Below are 22,106 nucleotides of genomic sequence, written 5' to 3' on the forward strand. Positions count from 1 at the left end.
GATGGACAGAATGCAAAGGAGGACATGTGCTTCACAGCCAAACCACTCAGCCAGCAGTTCAATGAGCTTGATGAACTGATAAAGAAGGTACAATCTGTTTTTGTTTCATATAAAATACCATCATCCTCTTATGAGAAAGAACTAAAAAGTGTTAATACAAGAATATCTCATCTAGATAGTAGTTTAACTCAAACTCGGGTCACAAATTCTAACCTAACTGATCAATTGAGCAGGGCAGCGTCGAAGAGTGAGGAGCGGAGAATGTGGATAGAGTTAAAGGAATCGGAATTAGTCAGAGTTAAAGATGAAAACATTTATTTGCAAAGAGACAATTTGAAATTATTAAAACAACGAAATGTTTTTTGTTTAATTGCTAAACGTCTGTATTCTAATATTACTCAGCTCCACTTGGATTGTGAAATAGGCCAAAGAATTCACCGCATGATTTTGCCCTTCCTGGAATTTAAGGAAGATGAAATCGATGCCGAAGCTTATAACTGTGAAAGTGTGATATCATCTGACAACATAAATCCCACTTACATGTATGGACTGGACAAAATTGAGTCCTTCATTAAATCTAAAGACCACAAGCTCATGCTTAAAAATCTTTTGGATGAAAATGACAGACTTAAACTGAGGACCGAAACCATGCAAAAATTTGACTCTTTAAACACCAAAGTAAGCTCAGAAAACAAAATTGATGTTGAAAATGCATCTGAGCTTGATGAGGATGACAATATGAGTGAAATTTCTGTAGAGGACACGGTTGATTGCTCAGAATTTATTAAAACCGAGCCAGAAAATCACAAGAATCTTATTTCTGAAAATTCGGTAGAGTTCGCTCGGTTGTCCCATCAAAAGTCCCCAAAATTAGTTGAGAAAGCTGTTGTGTATCAAAAGGTCAGGACTACTCCAAATCAAGTATACAAGGCAACAGGAGTAACTGAACATCAAACAGCCGAACTTGCAGCCATTGTAGACAAAGACAATGCTGATGGCTGTGATGAATACTTCTGGGAAGCTCCTATTGATAATGCAGACGAAACCATTGGTTTATCTGAACGAACTTCATGGAAGAGCAAAGGAAGATATATACCCGAACCTTTGAACAAACCAAACAACTTCAGTGAGCCGAGCACTAGTGGTACAAAAGATACTCCTCAGAAGGATGTTCACTCACCAACAGAAACCATTCCTTCGGCTTCTTCAGCTCAAAGTAATTCCACCGCAGTTCAAATGGAACCGATCAAGGGATCAGCAAAAACAAATGCAAATGTTCATCTTCAACCATCTCAGATGCGGAACAGGAAGATAGAAAGGAACATCAGATACCGGAAGAATCTTTCGGAAAGGAAACAATTTTGGCATTCTCAGAATGCTTACTTCACTCATCAAGACAAGAATCTAAAGTATGAAGATATTCCTGAAGAAAAGCTTGAAAGTCCCAACAACCGAAAGCAGAGGTTCGGTTCACAAAAGGACAACAACCGAAAGCAGAGGTTCGGTTCACAAAAGGACATCAACCGAAAGCAGAAGTTCGGTTCTGAAAAGGATATCAACCAGAACCAAAGGTTCTGTTCCAAAAGTGGCTCGAACCAAACACAAAGGTTCGGTTCTGAAGACAAAAGAGTTCAAAACTATAAGGTCGGTCCCTCCAATGATCAAAAACAAAAGGGTCACCTAAAGTCTCCTTCTAAGTCTAATTCTTCTCATTCTTCTAATTCTTCCTCACCCTCTGTTTCATCTCGACCTCGTTCAAAATCTCATTCATCAACTGAGCAAAAGTGGAAGCAGAAGGTCAGTAAATCCACATTAGAGACCGAATCTAACTCTACTAATCTTAACAAAATAAAAGTTTACACCATTAAAAGGAAAGATAAAACAACTCTCATAAAAAGAACTTATCTTGTTGATATCTCTCTCATTTCTCCTGTTTCAATGCAAAGCTCACGTGGACCCAAGAAACTTTGGGTTCCTAAATCTCTCTAAATTTTACAGGTTATAAGTGACGAGTAGTTCGACGAAGAATGGTACATTGACAGTGGCTGCTCGCGTCACATGACAGGGAGGAAAGAGGAGCTTAGGGAGTACAGATCGCTTGCAAATGGTGGCAACGTCAAGTTCGGAAACAATTCATTCGGCACCATAAAGGGATACGGGATGATAACCAATGGGGACTTCTCTATAAGGAAGGTGGCTTATGTGGAAGGACTCCAACACAACCTCATTAGTGTATCTCAACTGGTTGGAGGTACAGGTCTCAAAGTCTCATTCGATGATGAAGGTTCAGAAATCATAGAGAAAAAGTCCAATAAAGTGATTCTCAAGTCAGATCGAAAGGGTGAAATGTTTCCATTAAACATGAAATCCATCAAAGGAAACCCAGCTGTATGCTTGTTGTCAAAAGCACAATCCGACGAAAGCTGGTTGTGGCACCGAAGATTATCTCATCTTAACTTCAAAGATATCAATCGTCTTGTTACAGGAGGTCATGTTAGGGGACTTCCATTACTCAAGTTCGACAGGGATCATCTATGTGCTGCATGCGAAATGGGCAAGCAGAGTCGTCAAAGTCATCCATCTATTATCAATACAAAAGTTGTTGAACCACTCGAATTAATTCATATTGATTTGTGTGGTCCTTCATCTATCGAAAGCATCGGTGGTAGCAAGTATATTCTTGTTATCGTTGATGACTTCTCTCGATTTACATGGGTGTTCATTCTAAAGCTCAAATATGAAGCGACTCAAAAGCTGAAAACGTTTATTACGCAAATTGAAGTACAGCTCAAAAAGGTTGTCCGCAACATCCGAAGCGACAATGGTCTCGAATTCAAGAACAGGGAGTTTGAAGAGTTTCTTGCAGAGAAGGGAATTAGTCATAATTTCTCAGCTCCCTACACACCACAACAGAACGGAATAGTCGAAAGACGAAACCGATCCTTGTGTGAAGCTGCCCGAACTATGCTAAGTTTTGCTTCTTTACCTCTTTATTTTTGGGCTGATGCTATTTGTGCTGCTTGTTTTACTCAGAACAGGTCATATCTCAACAAAAGGTTCGCACTCACCCCATATGAGATATTGAACAACAGGAAGCCAAATGTGAAATTTTTCCATGTGTTCGGCTCACGGTGTTTCATCTTCAACTCCAAAGAACACCGCAACAAGTTTGATGTCAAAGCCGACGAAGGAATTTTCCTGGGTTACTCTCTCACATCCAAGGCATACAGGGTCCTAAACAAGCGTTCAAGAAAAATTGAAGAGACGTATTATGTGACCTTTGACGACAACTATGTCAAGAAGCTACAGGCTAACGAAAATATCACTGGGGAAATCTTTCCTCCAAATGGCATGGTTACAGTCTCGGTTGCTAATCTATTTGAGACATTTCTGGAGCTCTTTGACGAACCAGAGAATGCTTCACTTTCTGAAGCTGGTGCAACAGATAACAAAGTTGATCATATGGAGCAGATTATTGAAGATGCTGCAAGGAGAATGTATGAAGAAGAATCAATCTGTAACAACTCTCCTTCCAATGAAGCTCAAGTCGAGGGGGAGCCAAGTACTCAAGTCAAGGGGGAGCCAAACGCTCAAGTCCAGGGGGAGCCAAATTCCACAACTTCAACCGAAGAGGTATCAACACCAGCAAGCTCAGGTCCACTAGAATCACACGAACCTTATATCTTCCAAAGTACACCAACTGAGGTAGAACATGACGATGTGACACTTGGTTATGATAGCCAATCTGAACTAGAAGAAATAATCAATGCCGACTTAGACCCAACCGTTGATCCAAATTACCCTCCTTTTATCAAATGGACCAGAGATCATCCTGTCTCTCAAGTAGTTGGGGATGTATCTGAACAGGTTCTGACCCGATCACAACTGAAGGCAAAACAGACTTCCTTATTTTCAAAGGTAGAATTTTGCATGTTCAATTCATTCGTATCAAAAGTTGAACCAAAGACAGTTAACACTGCTCTCGACCACTCTGATTGGGTTCAAGCAATGCAAGACGAGTTGAATGAATTTGAAAGAAACAAAGTCTGGCGCCTAATTCCAACTCCTCCAGATGCTTCGGTTGTTGGTCTCAAATGGGTCTTTAGGAACAAAATGGACAAGGAAGGTAATGTTATACGGAACAAGGCTCGTCTGGTGGTCAAGGGATATTGTCAAGAGGAAGGGATAGACTACGAAGAGACTTTCGCTCCAGTAGCTCGGCTAGAATCTGTTAGAATATTCCTAGCTTATGCTGCTCACAAGAACTTTGAAGTTTTCCAAATGGACGTCAAGTGTGCATTTCTCAATGGAGAACTTGAAGAGACGGTGTACGTAGAGCAACCTCCTGGATTCGTGAACGAAAAGCATCCAAATCATTGCTATATTCTGGATAAAGCTGTGTACGGCCTTAAACAAGCTCCGAGAGCCTGGTATGAAACGCTTACAAAATTTTTAAAGATGTCTAAATTCAAACAAGGTTCGGTTGACCCAACCTTCTTTCGCAAAAAGGAAGGTAACCACCTTATGATAGTTCAAATTTATGTCGATGATATCATCTTTGGCTCCACAAATCCAAGCTTAACGGCTGAATTCAGAAAGCTGATGGAGACTAAGTTTGAAATGAGCTCAATGGGTCCTATTAACTTTTTCCTTGGTTTAAATATAAGACAGGGACCCGAAGGCATCTTTATTAATCAGGAAGCTTACACGAAGACTCTCCTAGCAAAGTTCGGTATGATGGGAGACTCAAAAGTCAAAGTCCCAATGGCATTCGGCACTAAGCTTACCCCATCTCTAGACAAACCAGCTGTTGATGTCACGCTCTATCGTCAAATGATTGGATCGTTAATGTATCTTACTGCTAGCAGACCTGATATCATGTTTTCTGTGTGTTATTGTGCTCGATTTCAGGCAAACCCCCGTGAACCTCACATGCTTGCAGTGAAGAACATCCTCCGATATCTCAAGCGAACCACCTCCTTAGGTCTTTGGTATCCATCCAACTCAGGCTTCTTCGTTCAAGCCTATTCTGATGCTGACCTTGGAGGATGTGGACTCGACCGAAAAAGCACGACCGGTGGATGTCAATTTCTTGACGGGAAGTTAGTTAGCTGGCAATCCAAGAAACAGACATGCGTGTCGCTATCTACAGCCGAAGCAGAATACATTGCAGCCGCATCATGCACATCACAAGTGATTTGGATCCAAAGTCAACTTCGAGACTATGGACTCAATATGAAGAAGATCCCACTATATTGTGACTCCGAAAGTGCAATTAGGATTTGTCATAACCCAGTGCAACACTCCAAAACCAAACACATAGCACTAAGGTATCACTTCATCAAAGATCATGTGGAAGATGGAAATGTCGAAGTTCACTTCGTAAGAACCACTGATCAGCTGGCTGACATCTTTACAAAAGCTCTTCCTGAAGCATCATTCAATCAGATATTGCAAGGCTTAGGCATGATGGTTGCAGAATCGGTCCCAAATCCTCATGTCTCTATTTAAAAAAAAAAAAAAAAAAAAAAAAAAAAAAAAAATTCAAGAACCGAACCTAACAGACCGCTCGGGTGCTCTCTGTTCTGGTAAAATTCAAGAACCGAACCTAACAGACCGCTCGGGTGCTCTCTGTTCTGGTAAAATTCAAGAACCGAACCTAACAGACCGCTCTGTTACTCTCTGCTCTGGTACAATCAAGGAACCGAATCAACCAGACCGCTCGGTTACTCTCTGCTCTGGCAAAATCAAAGAACCGAACCTAGCAGAACGCTCTGTTGCTCTCTGCTCTAGTAACATAACGGAACCAAATCAACCAGATCGCTCGGTCTCTCTCTGTCTCTACAAGATAGGCACTCATTCAATCAAACCGCTAGGTTCTTCCTAATCTCTACTACTTTTCCTTGTCTAAATTCTGTCTTTCTGTTTTTTTTTTTTTTTTTTTTATTTCTTTTTCAGAAAATTAAAATTTAACAAAAATATTTTGTCTTTCAGTATTTATTTATCTCTAAGTAAATTTCAAAATTTCAAAAATATTTTATATGTACTTCTTGCTCAAGTGAATACAAGTATGGCCTTATGGAACGTGAATCCAGGTATGTTTTTCTCTTATAAGACTAGTTAGACGTCCCTAGAAGCATGCTGCTGTATGTTGTCCCAAGCCTCTATGACCTCGAGCATGCCTTAATGATTCGATCAATACCTATCGTTTCTTCCCAATCAGGCTATTCTCTCATATTCGGTCTAGAGCTACCTTCTTTTACTCATCTGAAACGTGAGTTGCTCTGCTTTGTCCCATTTATGTAGCAGAAGGTACTTTCGGTCTCTTAACCATCTCTTAAACTTCTTCACTTACATTCGCTCCCCAAAGTAACCCTTGATGCTCTCAGTCTTTACCACTGAGGCTTATGGTTGCACAACATCTGAGTTCATGATCTTAGATTCGATTACCACGTTCTGAGTGAAACCCAAAATCCAACACCTAAATAGAATTGACGGTGAGTTATTAACTCAAGCTTTTACTTGGAAATCTTCTTTATGAGTGATCTTTTATGAAACTGTCTCGTCCTAAGACATTTCTTCCCAAAGAGATCCAGTTTAATTTACTTTGAGATTTCTGTCTATATCATTCCCATCACAGAATACTTCCCACCTACCTGTTCAACAGATCACATCGGTCTCACAGGTAACTCTACCAACACTTGAGTTTTATGTCAAGACTTAATGTTTGGATTGAGTTCAGCCACCTCTTAGCCATCATCAGAAGACGCCTTTCATTGTTTCTCTAAAAACAACTGATCGTATTTCTCGGGAAACCACACAAACACTTCAGGTCTCTCTTGACTCTGAAGGAAGCGATTCTTGCCCGGAATCTTCTGCCTTCTGTCTTTTATTTAGACAACACGCACTACCAAACACATTAGATTTATTTCCTTGTCTTTCACACTCTTATGCACGGAATTATTTTCCCACATTCTAATTACTGTTTGGCACATGGTTCTAAATCTCAACTGTAACCAAACAAGGGCACAAGGGATTTCAAACAGTACGAAAAAGATTTGGGCGCGTGCAAAGGATTCGTTTCAGCCCCACGTGTGCTGACGTCTTCATTGAATACACCATAACTTCTAATCGCGCTTTTTCAGGCGACGTTTTGGGTTCCTAATCATCATGATTTTCTCTCTCCTGGGAACGGTATAAATAAGACGTGATCGTGTTCTTTGGCAGTTACCTCTCAAAGCATTATCTCTCTGAAAAAGTTGCCCCTGTTCATCTTCTTCCAAAAACTCAACAATGGCGACTTCTTCTTCCACTCACGATCAGTCTGCTTCTTCTTCTTTTCTTGCAATCAAACCAAATCAGAACATGATCATAGAGTTGTCTCCATACGTCTATGACTCATATATGCTCTACGTGGTGGAATGCCTCACATATTCCCCATTGGTATTAGCATTAACGCAGGTGGAGGCAGTTCCTATGTCCCTGCTATCTCAAGTCTACTCCACAGCAAGCTATGACAAACACAAAGACCGTATCTACTTCTCTATTCACGACAAAAAGTCTTCCGTCTCCAAAGCACGGTTTTGCTCTCTTCTAGGGCTTACCGTAGATGCTTCTGTTATTTCACCAGACTTCATCACAACCGCCCAGATTTTTAAGATGATGTACGAGATGGGGTATACAGATGTTCTAACATCTGTTGGCAAAGTCAAGAAATCATGTCTTCCATCTCAGTGGAATGGATTGCTTACCCTTTTAATTAAGGGTTTAGCGGAGCGATGTGGTGGTTCCGACACCACTAGCAAAGGATTTCTCACAATGCTGTATGGGCTTTACAACGGGATCAATCTCGACTATGGGTCGATTCTCTGGTCTCAAGTGGTTCAGAGTCTCAACTCTACCGCAAGGCACTCAGAAATTTCATGCGCCAGATTTTGGACCCTCATCACCAGGAGAGCCATTGATTCTCTTGACATCCCTGTCATGAAGGATGTTCTTATGGCTTCAATTGCCACATACCACACCAAGAAAATCATTCTCTCAGATCCAAGTAAGTTCCTCCACTATGGACTAATCCCTGAGTCCATGTACAGATGTGTCACGCCCCACAGCAAGATTATGGCGGACTACAGCTCAAGAACCCCCCTGCCTCCTAGGGTTCTATCCGAGGAACAACGTGCAGCTCTTGAGGCTCTGGATCAGCCTGCTAACCGGGGCAAAAGAGCGAGCAAAAAGAAGAAGGCTGAGATGAAGGAACCCGCACCCCAAAAGGAGAAAAAGAGAAGGTCCTCCAAACGCAAATCCGAGGCAGAGGCACCTTCTCAGCCGAGATCGAAAAAGGTCAAGAAGATGGCTAAAAGAGCCAAAGGATCTCCTTCTGAACCAAAACAGAATGCACCATCCGAAAAAGAAGATGTTGATCCTCAACCAGAAACTGCACCCGTTTCGTCTCCACAAAACTCACCTACCCCACCAGACGTTAATCCTCAAACCGAAACTGCACCCGTTTCGTCTCCCCAAATTACCAAATCTCCTTCTCCTCCTACTTCCCCAAAATTTTCAACCCCAACCCAATCACCCAAACAGAACATCTCAAGTTCTGTTCCAACATCAATTTCCCAAACCACAACCGAAACCACTATTCCTTTCACCATTTCTCAACCTTTATCTTCTATCTCCCAACCTATTATCACAGAATCTATCACCATAACCACAACCCAACCACCAGTAACGGTCAACGTATCTGATACGGGGGCTGCTTCTGTGGTTGAAACCCCGGTAATCAACCCTCAATCCTCCCCTTCTCCATCTTCCAACTCCGGTGCTACCCTAGGGGGTGATGATGATGAATTTGATTCCATCTATTACAGCCCTTACCGGATCCCTACCGACACCGATACAGATACCCCTGTGTCAAGTCAGCAACTTCAAGAGATTCACGCAAAACTCGACAGTCTGCTGGCTGACAGTAAAGCATATGGGGGTGCTGTGCTGAAGGCTTTCATCGAGTCAGCAATCCAGACTTACACCGAAGCCTTGGATCGCTCTACTGAAGCTGTAGACAATTCAGCAGCCTCATGCTCCAAAGCCACTAAGGAAGTTTCTGAGGTTGTTCATACAACTCAGATCTTTCTTGATTCTCTCAAGGCTCATGCTGATTCAAACGCTTCCAAATTTCAAGCGTCAGTAGACTCGTTCGCAGCCACCCTTCAGGGAGAAACCAGGAAATTTGAGGCTCTGCGTGCTGACCTCAAAACTGAATCCACTTCAATTCTCAAATCTTTGGATTCACGTTTTGCCTCTTTAGCAGCCGAGAGCACCCTGAAGGAAGAAGTTATCAAGCACCAGGCAACTATTGACTTACAGAAAGTTCAACTGGCCCAGGCACAACAAGAAATCTCTTTACTTCAAACTCAACGGGCAGTTCTTCAGAGTTGCGCTGGTGACGTTAAAAATATGTTAACCGGTGTTCTTGACTCCCATGATCCCTTCCTAACCCTCACTATTCGTCAGCATCTCCAGGCGAAACTCCTTCCGGCAATCACTATGCTAAGTGAAATGAAGGGTGTCTCGGAGAAGCATGTTCTTCCGAGACAAGGGGGAGAGGAAGGTATGTCAAAACAAGAACCGAAGGGTAATGTAGCTTCGGGTTCTGGTAAAAATGTCCTAGTTGAGAGCGAATCAGAATCTGATGAAACCATTACTGAAGCTCTTCAACGCAAGAAACGGGACAGAGAGCTTGACGAAACAATGAAGATAGCTCGTGAGGCAGAAGCCAGAGAAAGGAAAATCCGGGAGGATGAGGAGACAATTCAAGCTAAAAAGACTCTGTTCCCAGATTGGGACAGAGACACACTCATCACTCAAGCAATTGAGTTTCCTTCTATTTATTGGTTGGAACCGATTGCATCTTTTGAGTGTGAAAACTCCAAAGACTCGCAGTTCGACATGCCCATTACGCGTAAAGCCTTCACTTTTCACTGCTTCGATGTCACTGCAAACGTCCCTCATCCGAACCCGAAGGTTGACAGGGAGCTTATCGATTTCTATCTGAAATTCGGTCAACCTCAGTACTTGACTTGGAGTGCCCAGAAAATTATAAGAGTCAAGGTACTGAAACCAACCCAGGCTGGGAAATTTGTAAACATCAATTTCAAAATCAACAGAGGAACTGCCAACACCGAACATCTTATTTCTCTGGCAGATCTTCCCAGTCTGAACCCCCACGATTGGATCTTGCTATACAACATTCTTCTCTCCAACCAGAGAGAATATGAACCAATTCTTTCTCATCTTAAAAGAATGTTGGCTTCCTATGTCCATGAGCTAGCCACTATGGATCAGGAAATAGCAAAGGTGATGAATAAGAAACCGACTGTCAAGCCCACTTCCAAAACCGGAGATGTCCATAAAATGAAGTTGGGACAGATTGATTCTTCCAATCTGACAGTTATGTTCACAAGGGGGGATAAGCACAAATTTCTGTTTGCGTTGGTAGACAAGCATCTGTTCTCTACAGAGTGTCTGGAGCACATCATCAATATCATTCACCGATGCAAACAGAACTCAACAGCAGATAAGAAGAACTTTACAGATATGCTTCGTTGGTATATTACCTTCAGGCATCACATTCTAGCTTTGATACCGAAAATTTTTCAAACGGTAAAGAAGCCATCTGCTTTGAAGACAGACTGAACTCTCGCCCCAAATTGACGCAAAGGGGGAGATTGTTGTGCTTAGAAGATTGCGTCTTTTGGGCTCAATTGTTTTTATTTCTTTGTATTACGGTTTGGGCCTGTCCAACCGTATGTCTCTTATGCCTTGTATATAAGCATATGCTTGCATGCATATTAGGTTAAGGTTTTAGAGAGATCTGAGAATACAATATTTTCCAGACGACTAAAGGTTTATTTGATAATACTTGTAACCTTCCAATCCTCTACAGTTGATGTTCTTGATCGAGCTCTTCTGAGGATTTTGTTTTAATCATTCGACTCGTTTGATTCAATCTTGTTCTATTATTTTACTGTGTTTGAACCGTCATTGTTTATTTACTTGTTCAAGATCTAATCGATCTCTATAGATTAAAAGATTATCTAATCGCTTCACGTGTCGATACTCAATCTCGGGGGTTGATATACCAGCATTGTCTTTTACAGGAAACATAGGGTTGTCTGAGGGCATTCTCTTTACATTCTCTTCATTTGCTCTTGGAATTCTGTTAAACAAAAACACACATGCATTAATACAATATCAAACACAAACGTACTAAACTATTTTAAGAAAATATAGGATTTTCTTGTGATTACAAAGTAATACAAATCATTTTCTCAAACATGCTTATGAACTCACCAATATTTTTATGTTGACCTTTTTAATTAACTTGTATTCTCAGAAAACCGTTGAAGCAGGTTAGGCTGAACAATCTAACGGATGGTTTGCTATATTTTGTTTCATCATATTTTAATTATTTTGGCATGTAATATTTAAACACAATACTCGATTTAAATAATGTGTGTTGTTATATTACATGTGTGATGATGATGATGTTATGTTTCAATTATATACTATGTGATGATACTACAAGGATAAAGTCACACACAAGCCTCCAGACGTTTCCGCCATCTGGTTCAGGGGTGTGAAAAAAAATCATTCTAACATATAAAAGATGGTTCTGATACCACTTTTGGGTTTTGATACGAAATGAAATATTGTTTTTCACAAAAACCGGCAATGGAAGACTTTAAAAATAACAAGTTTATTTTTAGTTCATAACAAAACCGAACCATCATGGATCCATTTATAGAGGTTAGAATGAAATAAAACCAACCATGTGATGTTTTAGAGATAACCTTTGAAGCCTTTGAACCCACTTGGTTTTGAGGTCTTAATGAAGATAACAAAAGATCAAAGTGTGTGATCTTCTCTACAAGTATCCACCATCAAGAGTAAGGCACTTGGAATGTTATTTCATTCTTGTATTCTTGAGTGTATTAAGCCTTTAAGTGCTTAACTCAAATAAGCACTAAAGGGAACAACTCAAGAGGTCTTCTAAACACCAAAGTAAAGCATCAAAATGCATGGAGATGAAGCATCTCCACACTTACAGTTTTAGAGAGAAGAAGAATGGAAGAAAGAAATGTTTCACTTTTGCAAAAATGCAAGCATCATACATCTCTTATATAGCCCATAAAAATTAAGGTCTAACCATTAAAAATACTCTAAAGTAATGGCTAGCCTTTAGAAGCATGAGAGACAAAGCATGGAGGTTGAAAAGCAACCTCCATATTTTAATATTTTAGGTCATACCTTTTAAAAAGGAACGATTCTTTATTTTGTTTATAAACTCCAAATTTATAAAATATACACTTTGTCTTTAGGTAAAATACAAAAGAATCCAACTAGTCCAAAATATTGTGCATGACTTATTAATTCATACCATATGAAATAATAACTAGTTATACTCTCTTATAATTATTATTTTGGTAAATCAATAATTATTCCCTAATTAAAATACAAGAATTGATATTATTTATTATTAATCATATTAATAATAAATATACAAAATGTGCCAGCTTGATAAAGGTGTGACCCTATAGGATCATACATTATTAGCAATATCACTCCATAATGATTTTTGGGCATATAGATCCAACAACATAAGCATAACTGACAATTATCACAAAGACAATCATTACACTACATCATAAACTAGTGGGTCGGAATTGGTGCCTTTGACCCACAGATATAGTGAAGGAAAACTCACCTCAGACTGAAGGTATCCAATCGCACTCAACGGATGATTCGCGAAATCCTTTCCCTAACGCACAAACATAAAACTCTAATTAGAATTTAGGTCACTTCTAACTCGAAAGTCCAAATCCAAAATCTTGAACTAAGGCAAAAAAAAGACCTTTATACCCTTACCTCATTGGGCCTCCTTCCCACTAGGGCCCAAATCCATACGAAGTAAAAAAAAAAAAGGCATCCAAGCCCAATTACAAGGTCTCTAAGGCCTAATATGGCCCAAAAACACCCAACATGACCTTATGCCTTAAAATGTTCTGCTACAATAGGTGTGCCCAAGGCCCAACCTAAACAAGTCCAAAGCCTAACCAACACATAAGCCAAAAGTCTTGCAAGCTGACAGATGGCGTATGCACGACATACATGGCTCATATGCCCAACGTACGTTGATGACGATCCGAAATTGGGGCATTGGCCCAGTAAACACAACATACTCTAAAGTATGCCTAATGTACTCTAGAGTACGCCCATCGTACTAGTCAGTCAGGCCATTTTGCTCCCATGACTTATTCCTTTCAGTTTTAACATCCAAAACTTAGATCCACACTCATAATAGCGGCTTAAGCCGTAAAGTTGCAAACTTTATGCTTTTGCATGCCTTGTTGGGGCTCAAACTACAAATTAAGCCTGTTAACTCACTTAGGTGGTCACTAACACATGCATGGTTGAGTCTTAACCTTGAATATATGATTTGTATGACTTCGTACACTTCCAAGAGTCCAAAAGGACAACTCAAATGGCCTTGAGTAGCTCATACTTCAAGAAACCAAGTTATGGGACCAAAAGATGCTAAAATCTACTCTAAACCTAGATCTAAGCTTAAAATGATAAATGTTCAGACTTTATACCTTCAATAAGCTAGAAATGATGCACAAACTTTGGATCTACAAGCTCCTTCATCTCGTTTTCTTCTTCCCAAACTGCCTTATTCTTCAAAACCACCAAAGAACACCCAAACACTCATGGTAACCTCAAAAATGCACTCAAGAAGGTTAGGGTTCGAGATTGGCACTAAAAGGGAAATAGAGGCTAAAAGGATAATGGATTTGAGGAACTTAAGGTCTTTAAATAGGGTGCAAACCCTAAAAATTAAGGTTTACCCTTAGCTTAATCACGCCCAGCGTACGCTCGAGATCACCCTCAAGGATCACATGCAAGTTGTACGTCGTGCGTACCTAGTATACGCCCAGCGTACTCACAAACCCTCCGTTACCTTTTAATTGAACTAAAATAGATTAAATCATTAACTTCATACATGACGACTCGGGTGCTACAAGAAACCAATGCTTAAATATTCATAACATATTTATACTCACTTAAAGGAAAAAAAACACATTAATGACATATCTAAGGTAGGAAGGATGTTGTAGTACATGATTTAAAATTAAGTATTATAGAGATATTTATACTATTTAGAATAGGAAATCAAACTATCATTGTATAAAATGGTTTAGTGAATCAGAAGAATTGATAATTTCTAAGGGTCGATGTATCTTTCCAAAAGGCGTCAGATTTCTTGCCACTCCAAAACCGGTGCACCAAAAATAAAAAATCAGCATAAGGATTTCTAAAATTGAATTAGTCGCATTTTCTTTCTAATTTCCCATCGAACTAGGCTCGTTCCTCGTACCGATTAGGAACGACCTCAACATCGTAAATATTTGTGATCTGGGAAACATTTGGAACACTATTATATCACGATTGGGTACGAAGCATTTGGCACGTGATTCGTGGCCAGGTGAAACAACTATATGAAAGTGCTAAAAACTATTTCCACTGAGTGGTTTAATCAAAATACATGGAAAATTTTTGAGGAAAATACGAAGAAGGTGGAAGAAGATGTGTAAGAGATTATCTGATTGAATGAAGAGCACATATGAGGAGAATGAAGAAAATAAAGTGATGATCGTGGGTGAGGACGACGGGGAAAACCGAACATCAGCGAGGGCGATGACTCGAAGGTGCGACGATGGGGTTTAAAGCAATGACGATGTAATTCATAGCGTATTTCCCCTTAGTATTTTCTAGGAACATTTTCCCTATTAGCCCTAGGTCGATTAAATTCAAAGGAGGGAAAATATAAAATGTAAATGAAAATGAAAAGCACCTGGTGGGAAAACAACAACGGGAACGATAATTCAATATTTTGTATAATTTTAAAGGCATAAAAAGATAAAAGTTAAACTAAATAAAATATATAAATTTTTTCAGTTTCGACTTTTAGTGCCATAAAATGTAAAATGGTACTAATAATACTACATCTGTCTCATATTTATTGTCTACTTTTAATTTTTGAAGTATTTACTCTTCAACTTTGACTTTAAATATTTTTATTTGTGTTATATATTACTTGATGAAACTTACAACAATGAAAAAACATTTAAAATACATTCCATTCATATATTTGCATCAAGTATTATATATTAAAAATAAAAATATTTAAGGTCAAAGTTGAAAAAATAAAAACTTCAAAAGTCAAAAGTGCACAATAAGTATGAGATGGAGGGAGTATGACTTTTAGTGGCATAAAATGTAGAATGTTACTAAACTCATTAATTTTTATAGTGACATCTAGAATGTGCCACTAAAAGCACAATATAGTACCATAAATAAACATGCCACTAAATGTCATTTTATTTGTAGTGATTATAGCTTAACTGATGAAACTCCTGAGACGGGGATTTGCAAAAAAATATTAGAGTTGCCAAGAAGGACGATGGAGGTGAGATGTGGATTTCCCAACAACATAGATTTCAATGGGGTATGGGTACAACAATGACGAGAGGTGGTTCGTGGTGGACATGATGGAACAGTCTTTGCGACGACACCAACGGTTGCATCGACGTGTGACGACACCAACGGTTAGCATCGACAATGTATAATTTTCGCTTAGGAGAGAAATGAGGATAGAGGTGTGTGAGGAATGGTGAAGAGGGAAGAGGTGAAAATGTTGTCTACTGATAAAGAGAAAAAAATGCGAGAAAGTGTGAGCGAAGCGTTTTTAGGGTTCAAGAACAATGTGAGGGTATTTTTGTCATTTCACATCTAGTTTAGGACATTTTTTCTTTTTACATGGGTACTAATTGTGGTTAACGGGGTTTAGCTGTCTCAGGGACCAAGTTTGTTACCAAATAGTGCAATAGGGAACAATTGTGTTACTTTTCCAAAAATAGGACCAAAAATGTTATAACCGCTAACCCACGGGGACCAAGATTGTAATATAATCTAAATAATATTAAAAATAGCTTTTTAGAATAAAAAAAAGTCCGAAACTGGGTGTATTTGAGTTCTAGACCTGACAATGGAGCGGATTTGGAGCAAATCAACCTTGATCCAAACCCTTTTAACAAAATCCAAAACATGATCCAAACCTGCTTCATAACCCGCAGGGTTTTGAATAATCAAACTCATACCCTTATCCACCGAATCTACAGATATTCAAATCCGCCCCGTAATCCGTAGGTTTTTTTTGAATAATTAAACACATTTTACTTAAATCATAAAATCACATTTGTTAAATAAAACAAATGTTGATTTAGAAAACACATTACGTACTCGAAGAGTTTCGATTGGAATTGAAATCATGATTGTAGTTACTTCCAATTGGTTTTTAACGCTTGATTGCATTGATAAAGAATACATAGTTACAAACTTTCTTATAGTTGATAAACGACTTTATTGATTTATAAATGAAAATAATGATTACATAATGAATAATGAAATATAAATAAAATAATATACATGATTCTTGAGAGAAAACTAAACTGAAAGTCTAGAAATTAAGTCCTCAAGTTCTATGTAAAACCAGTTTATTCTTTGATATTTTCTCTTTGGATTTTCGATTGGAATTTAAATAAAATTGACGGTATAAAATATAAATTTTAAAATTTTAATTTCGCGTATTATAAATGGAGATAGATCGGTACGGATCCGTACCCGTTAAGCGTTTGCATCTATTGCAAGGCCTGTTAGTTCTTCTAACGTGTTCTTTTTCCCCTTACCAGCCAACTTTGAATTTCAAAAGTCAAATTGAATACCAACTAATTGAGTGATTAGTAATCAGCCACGAAGCAAATCGCAGTTAATGAATTCTTCACCCACTCCTATATTATGATGAAGATTTCGTGTTGATTCTACCTATTCTTTTCCAAAGAACTCTCATAAAACCCTATAGTAATACCTAATTCTCTTGATTTCTCCCCCCTATTGAAGATTAACACGTTCAAAATCAACAGAGGCAACGCTATGGATGCAGTGACGAGGTCATATGGTCTCTCCGGTATAAATATCTCAAAATCGAACGCCTCCAAATTCAGACACGATTCTTCTATGTAAGTTTTTATGTTTATTTATATGATGACTAATTTAAACACTGAATCGAGTTATTCGTTGGCAGTTTAATTTAATAAGTATTTAGGGACCAATCGAGTATGAAATGTACCTTTGAAGTATCAAATTGACTGGCTTTACAATATGTTTCGGATTCTTAACATTTGGGGAAGTATCATCATACCTACATTAATTTTTGTAGCCGATATTACAAATTGAAAGCGTAGGTGGCAGATCAGAAACAAAAATCCATACAAATTCAAAAATTTCTCAAAGGGTTAATTGTTTTATTATTCTTCTTTATTGAACGACGCAAACAATCTTCATCATTTGAGAATCGGTTCACTGCATTAACAGGGATTTATTGTCTAATCTAATAATGCATGTGCAGCTCATTTCCGTTACTTGGTTATAGTTAGCTTCTTAATTCTGGGATCTAATAGAATTGTTCTTGTATAGAAGATTAGAGACCATTAGTTATGATTGTATAGGAAGTGTTTGCTTTGTTGATCCTTTAGCATATGCTAAAAGGTTCTTTCACTTTGATCAAACAATGTGCGGATATGAAATTTGGATTTCATAACGATGCATTTCTCGACATGTCTATGATACAATAATAACATAAAACGATGCTGATCACTTGCTTCATCCATTTCATGATCTCTGTGCTAGCATTCGTATGTGTTGTTTGATTTTCATCTCTTCCCTCGGTGTGATGTGAATGTGATGATTGAAAGAGGGCATGCTATGTTGAATTTGTTGCAAATTCAACATGATGAAGCAATTGAAGTTTTTGATCACATTAATAAGAAAGGAGTAAATGCTAATATAGACAACCCCTTATTCATTCTACTAATGTGGTGTAAAAAGTTTAGTAACCTCCAATCTTTCCTGATGCAAACAGGAAGATGGAATTTTGAAAGTAGTAAGTCCTTATATAATGGTTTTACAATTACTAAACTTCATTTTCCTAAATCCTACTTGTACTAGGCATGCATATGAAATGACACGTCAATCATCTTGGAGCTGTGGTACAACTGGAAGAAGCTTCCAAAACTTGCAATTGCAGAATAGAAAAAGGTTTTGCTCTGCAGGGATGTTGACACATCCTTTAAGTGTTACTGAATCTCATTCAGACATTGAGGAGGATGTGGATAAGATTGGAGTACTTCTTTTGAATCTTGGAGGCCCAGAGACACTTCATGATGTTCAGCCCTTTTTGTATAATCTATTTGCAGATCCGGTATGTTTCTTGTTTTCAACTTCTGTAGGCTTTGTTTGTTATTCAACCAGTACCAGTAAAAGCATCTCCTATACCCTGATTAACCATTAAACTATTTTTGAAAAATGAGAATACTCAGTTAAAGCAAGAAACAGGTGAAAGTATGTTGTGATTTTTAATTACCAAAACCAAGTAACGGATGGTTTAATTAGGGTAGGAAAGGGAAATCTTGAGAAATGGTTGAAATTTGGAACAGGATATCATTCGTCTACCAAGGTTGTTTCGGTTTCTACAAAGACCCTTAGCACAACTGATTTCAACACTGAGAGCACCAAAAAGTAAACAAGGTTATGCTTCCATTGGAGGGGGCTCACCTCTACGAAAGATAACAGATGAGCAGGTAATCAAAATGTGTAATATTAGTCTCTCAACATTCGATCAATATCACTTACAAAAGAAAATCAATTCTTGAAAAGCAAAACTACATACCTAATGTAATCAAATATTGCAGGCTGATGCTCTTAAAATGGCACTTGAAGAAAAGAAAATTGCTTCTAATGTCTATGTTGCAATGCGTTACTGGCACCCATTCACCGAGGAAGCTGTTGGCCAGGCAATATTAATTAATATTATATAACCAATCCATTTTTCACTTGAAAATCCATTTTTGCCCTTTCTTTCTTTTTTCCTTCAAACTACTAACGCCGTATTGTATATTTGTATCCATGGCAGATTAAGAGGGATGGGATTACAAAGCTTGTTGTGCTTCCTCTTTATCCTCAGTTTTCTATTTCTACAACTGGTTCAAGTATCCGTCTTCTTCAAACCCTCTTTAGGTAATGTTTTCTCAATCTTAACAATTCCCAGTCTTTTTTTTTACCCCTACACAAAAAAATTTAATTTTATGAAAACCACTAGTTTGGTTTGATTTTTATCATTTAAGCTTTAAAACTTTGAGTATTTTTCATGAAAACCATCTTTAACAAGAAAAATAATCTTGCTATTGTTTTTTGCAATTCATGGTTATTTTGAAATAAAGTAACCAGAATTTATTTTAGCAGCAGTATAAGTATAATATATAAGCAGATTTAGACATACATTACATTGTGGAAATGGAAGGAAAGTTTTGTAAAATAATGGGGAAGAGGAAGAGCTCCTTTACTTGAGAGTTTTGTGTAATTATTTAAGTGTGTAACTGCAGGGAGGACAAGATTTTGTCAAAGCTTCCTGTTGCTATTATTCAGTCTTGGTATCAGCGCCAAGGTTATGTCAACTCTATGGCTGATTTAATTCAGAAGGAATTGCAAACCTTTGGCTCTCCTGATGAGGTAAAGTCAGTCTATGGCTCCTGATTTGATTCAATTAATATTCAGTCACTGAATTTTCAATTTTCAATTCTGTTGTGTTAGGTGATGATATTCTTCAGTGCCCATGGGGTACCTGTTAGTTATGTGAGAGATGCTGGAGATCCATATAAAGATCAAATGGAGGAATGCATCGACTTAATCATGCACCAACTTAAAGCAAGAGGAATCCACAACCACCACAGATTGGCGTATCAGGTAGGTACCTCATTCTTTGATTCCTTTCCTTTTTCAGAGAAGCTTTAAATGCAACCATATACAATGGTCTGATAATAATTAGTCTTCCTTTTGTATTTCAGAGTCGAGTTGGGCCTGTTGAGTGGTTGAAGCCTTACACAGATGAAGTGCTTGTTGAACTTGGCCAACAAGGTGTTAAGAGTCTCCTTGCAGTTCCCGTTAGGTATTTACTTAACTCTATTCTATATTATTATTATTATTATTATTATTCATTCATTCACTTGTTTCTTTTCAATTACTTATTATTATTCATTCATTCACTTGTTTCTAAGCATATAGATAGCACTTCACTTGTAAGCTAGCCTAGCTATATATAATTATATAATATATGGTGGATGACATGTTTCTTTTTACTTGAAGAAATAAGATTAAGAAGGAAGGAGTTAAAGGAAATGAGATTTTCATATATATTTTTTTCTTCCGTTAAATCTTTATTATTATCCAGGTAGGTAGGTAATAATGATGTTTTTGTTTGTGAATATTGTAATAACAGCTTTGTAAGCGAGCACATAGAGACACTGGAAGAAATAGATATGGAGTACAAAGAGTTGGCCCTTGAATCTGGCATCCAAAATTGGGGTCGTGTCCCGGCTCTTGGCTGCACCTCCACCTTCATTGCTGACCTGGCAGATGCGGTTATTGAAGCCTTGCCTTCTGCAACTGCAACCGCAATCACAACTTCCACAACTGATATTGCCAATACTTTTGTTCAAGACCCGCTTGCGTTTGCTATCAAATTGCTTTTAGGTTCATTTTTAGCTTTTATATTGCTATTATTCCCCGGGTTTAAGAATCAAAATGTCTGAAACACTCACTCCAGATCACACAGGATTAGATAAAAAAAAAAAAAAAAAGCATAACATAAACAAATTTAGTTTATGATAGATATATAGCGGTCGGGAATTTTATGTTTCAGTGATTCAATAACTTGAGAAGAAATTGAGTTATCTAGCCATAATGTAATGATAATGTAATGTGTATTTAAAGAAAATAACAAAAAAAAAAATTGTTTTCAATTATTTTTGGAAAAGTAACCACCAAGTCCAGAAACGAGGATACCCGACTACGAAAATATATACAGAATTCAGCTTGAAATAAAAAAATTTTGGAATTTCAAGAACAAGTTTGAAATCCGATGAACAATTCTGAAATTTAAAAAAAAGTTTGCTTTTTACTAAAATCAAACAAAAAGTTAAACATAGTAAGTAGAAAATATATACAATATTATGGCTTGAAACCAAACACTCGATTAAAAATCAATGATGTTAGACACTTTGAAATAGATATAACCGAGCAAAGAAATTTCGAAATTTGATGAACAATCCAAATTAGGGAAATTGTCATTTTTCAAAAACTGAAAAAAATTTGATTATTATTATTTTTTTAAATGCTCATTATAATGGTTAAATTACTTTTTTTTTTTTTTTTTTTTTTTTTTGTGAATAGACCCAGTGAAAAATTGTTTCACTAAAAATACGATATATTTACTTAAAGGAGGCTAAATGCAAAATTTGATAATTTACTCTTTAGTCGTACATTATACAATTCTACTTTAATTTCTTTATATTGGTAGCATTATACTTTTGATTTATTTCTTACTACCGTAAAAAATGTCCTATCGTTTCTATTTTTCCTATAAGGACTTGTACTTTGAAAAACCATCTAAAGTGAATTGCTTCCCGTTTTGCTAATATTTTTTGGTACGTTGGATATGTTTTTCAAATTACATTTTTGTAGAAATGAAACTATACTAAACAAATCAATAAATGTTGCAAACGACTAGGGCTGTATACGAAACGAATGAACACAAATGATGATTGTTCATGTTCGTTCGTTAAAGTTAGCCTAACAAACGAATAAACATGAACGCATAAACGAACGAGTTTTATTGTTCATGTTATTTTGCTTAACAAATTACAGTGTTCATGTTCATTAGTTTATGTCCATAAACATGCCAAACGAACATTACAAACACTCATAAACAAACATAATTGAACATGTGAACATAAACAAATATTTAATATAGTAATGTAATCAAACACAATTGAACATATATGAAGATAAAAGAGACTTAAATGAACGAACATAAAGGAACGTTCACGGACATTATTGAACGAACACGATCATTGTTCATGTTTGTTCATTTA

The 22,106-nt window shown here is 37.6% G+C and overlaps 1 protein-coding gene across 1 annotated transcript; it reads left to right on the plus strand.

Annotated features, from left to right (window-relative positions):
* The first annotated feature begins 16,760 nt into the window (after positions 1–16,760).
* On the plus strand, positions 16,761–20,975 carry LOC145048924 (ferrochelatase-2, chloroplastic-like). Its single transcript, XM_078997574.1, has 9 exons — positions 16,761–17,138; positions 18,127–18,379; positions 18,615–18,758; positions 18,870–18,971; positions 19,091–19,194; positions 19,560–19,686; positions 19,768–19,920; positions 20,022–20,122; positions 20,453–20,975. The coding sequence occupies exons 1-9, from the start codon at positions 17,053–17,055 to the stop codon at positions 20,763–20,765; spliced, it is 1,383 nt and encodes a 460-aa protein (XP_078853700.1). The 5' UTR covers positions 16,761–17,052; the 3' UTR covers positions 20,766–20,975.
* The last annotated feature ends 1,131 nt before the right edge of the window (positions 20,976–22,106 follow it).

This window comes from Lactuca saligna, chromosome 5 (genome assembly GCF_052625555.1).
Source record: "Lactuca saligna cultivar CGN05327 chromosome 5, ASM5262555v1, whole genome shotgun sequence".
In the NCBI taxonomy this organism is placed as follows: Eukaryota; Viridiplantae; Streptophyta; class Magnoliopsida; order Asterales; family Asteraceae; genus Lactuca; species Lactuca saligna.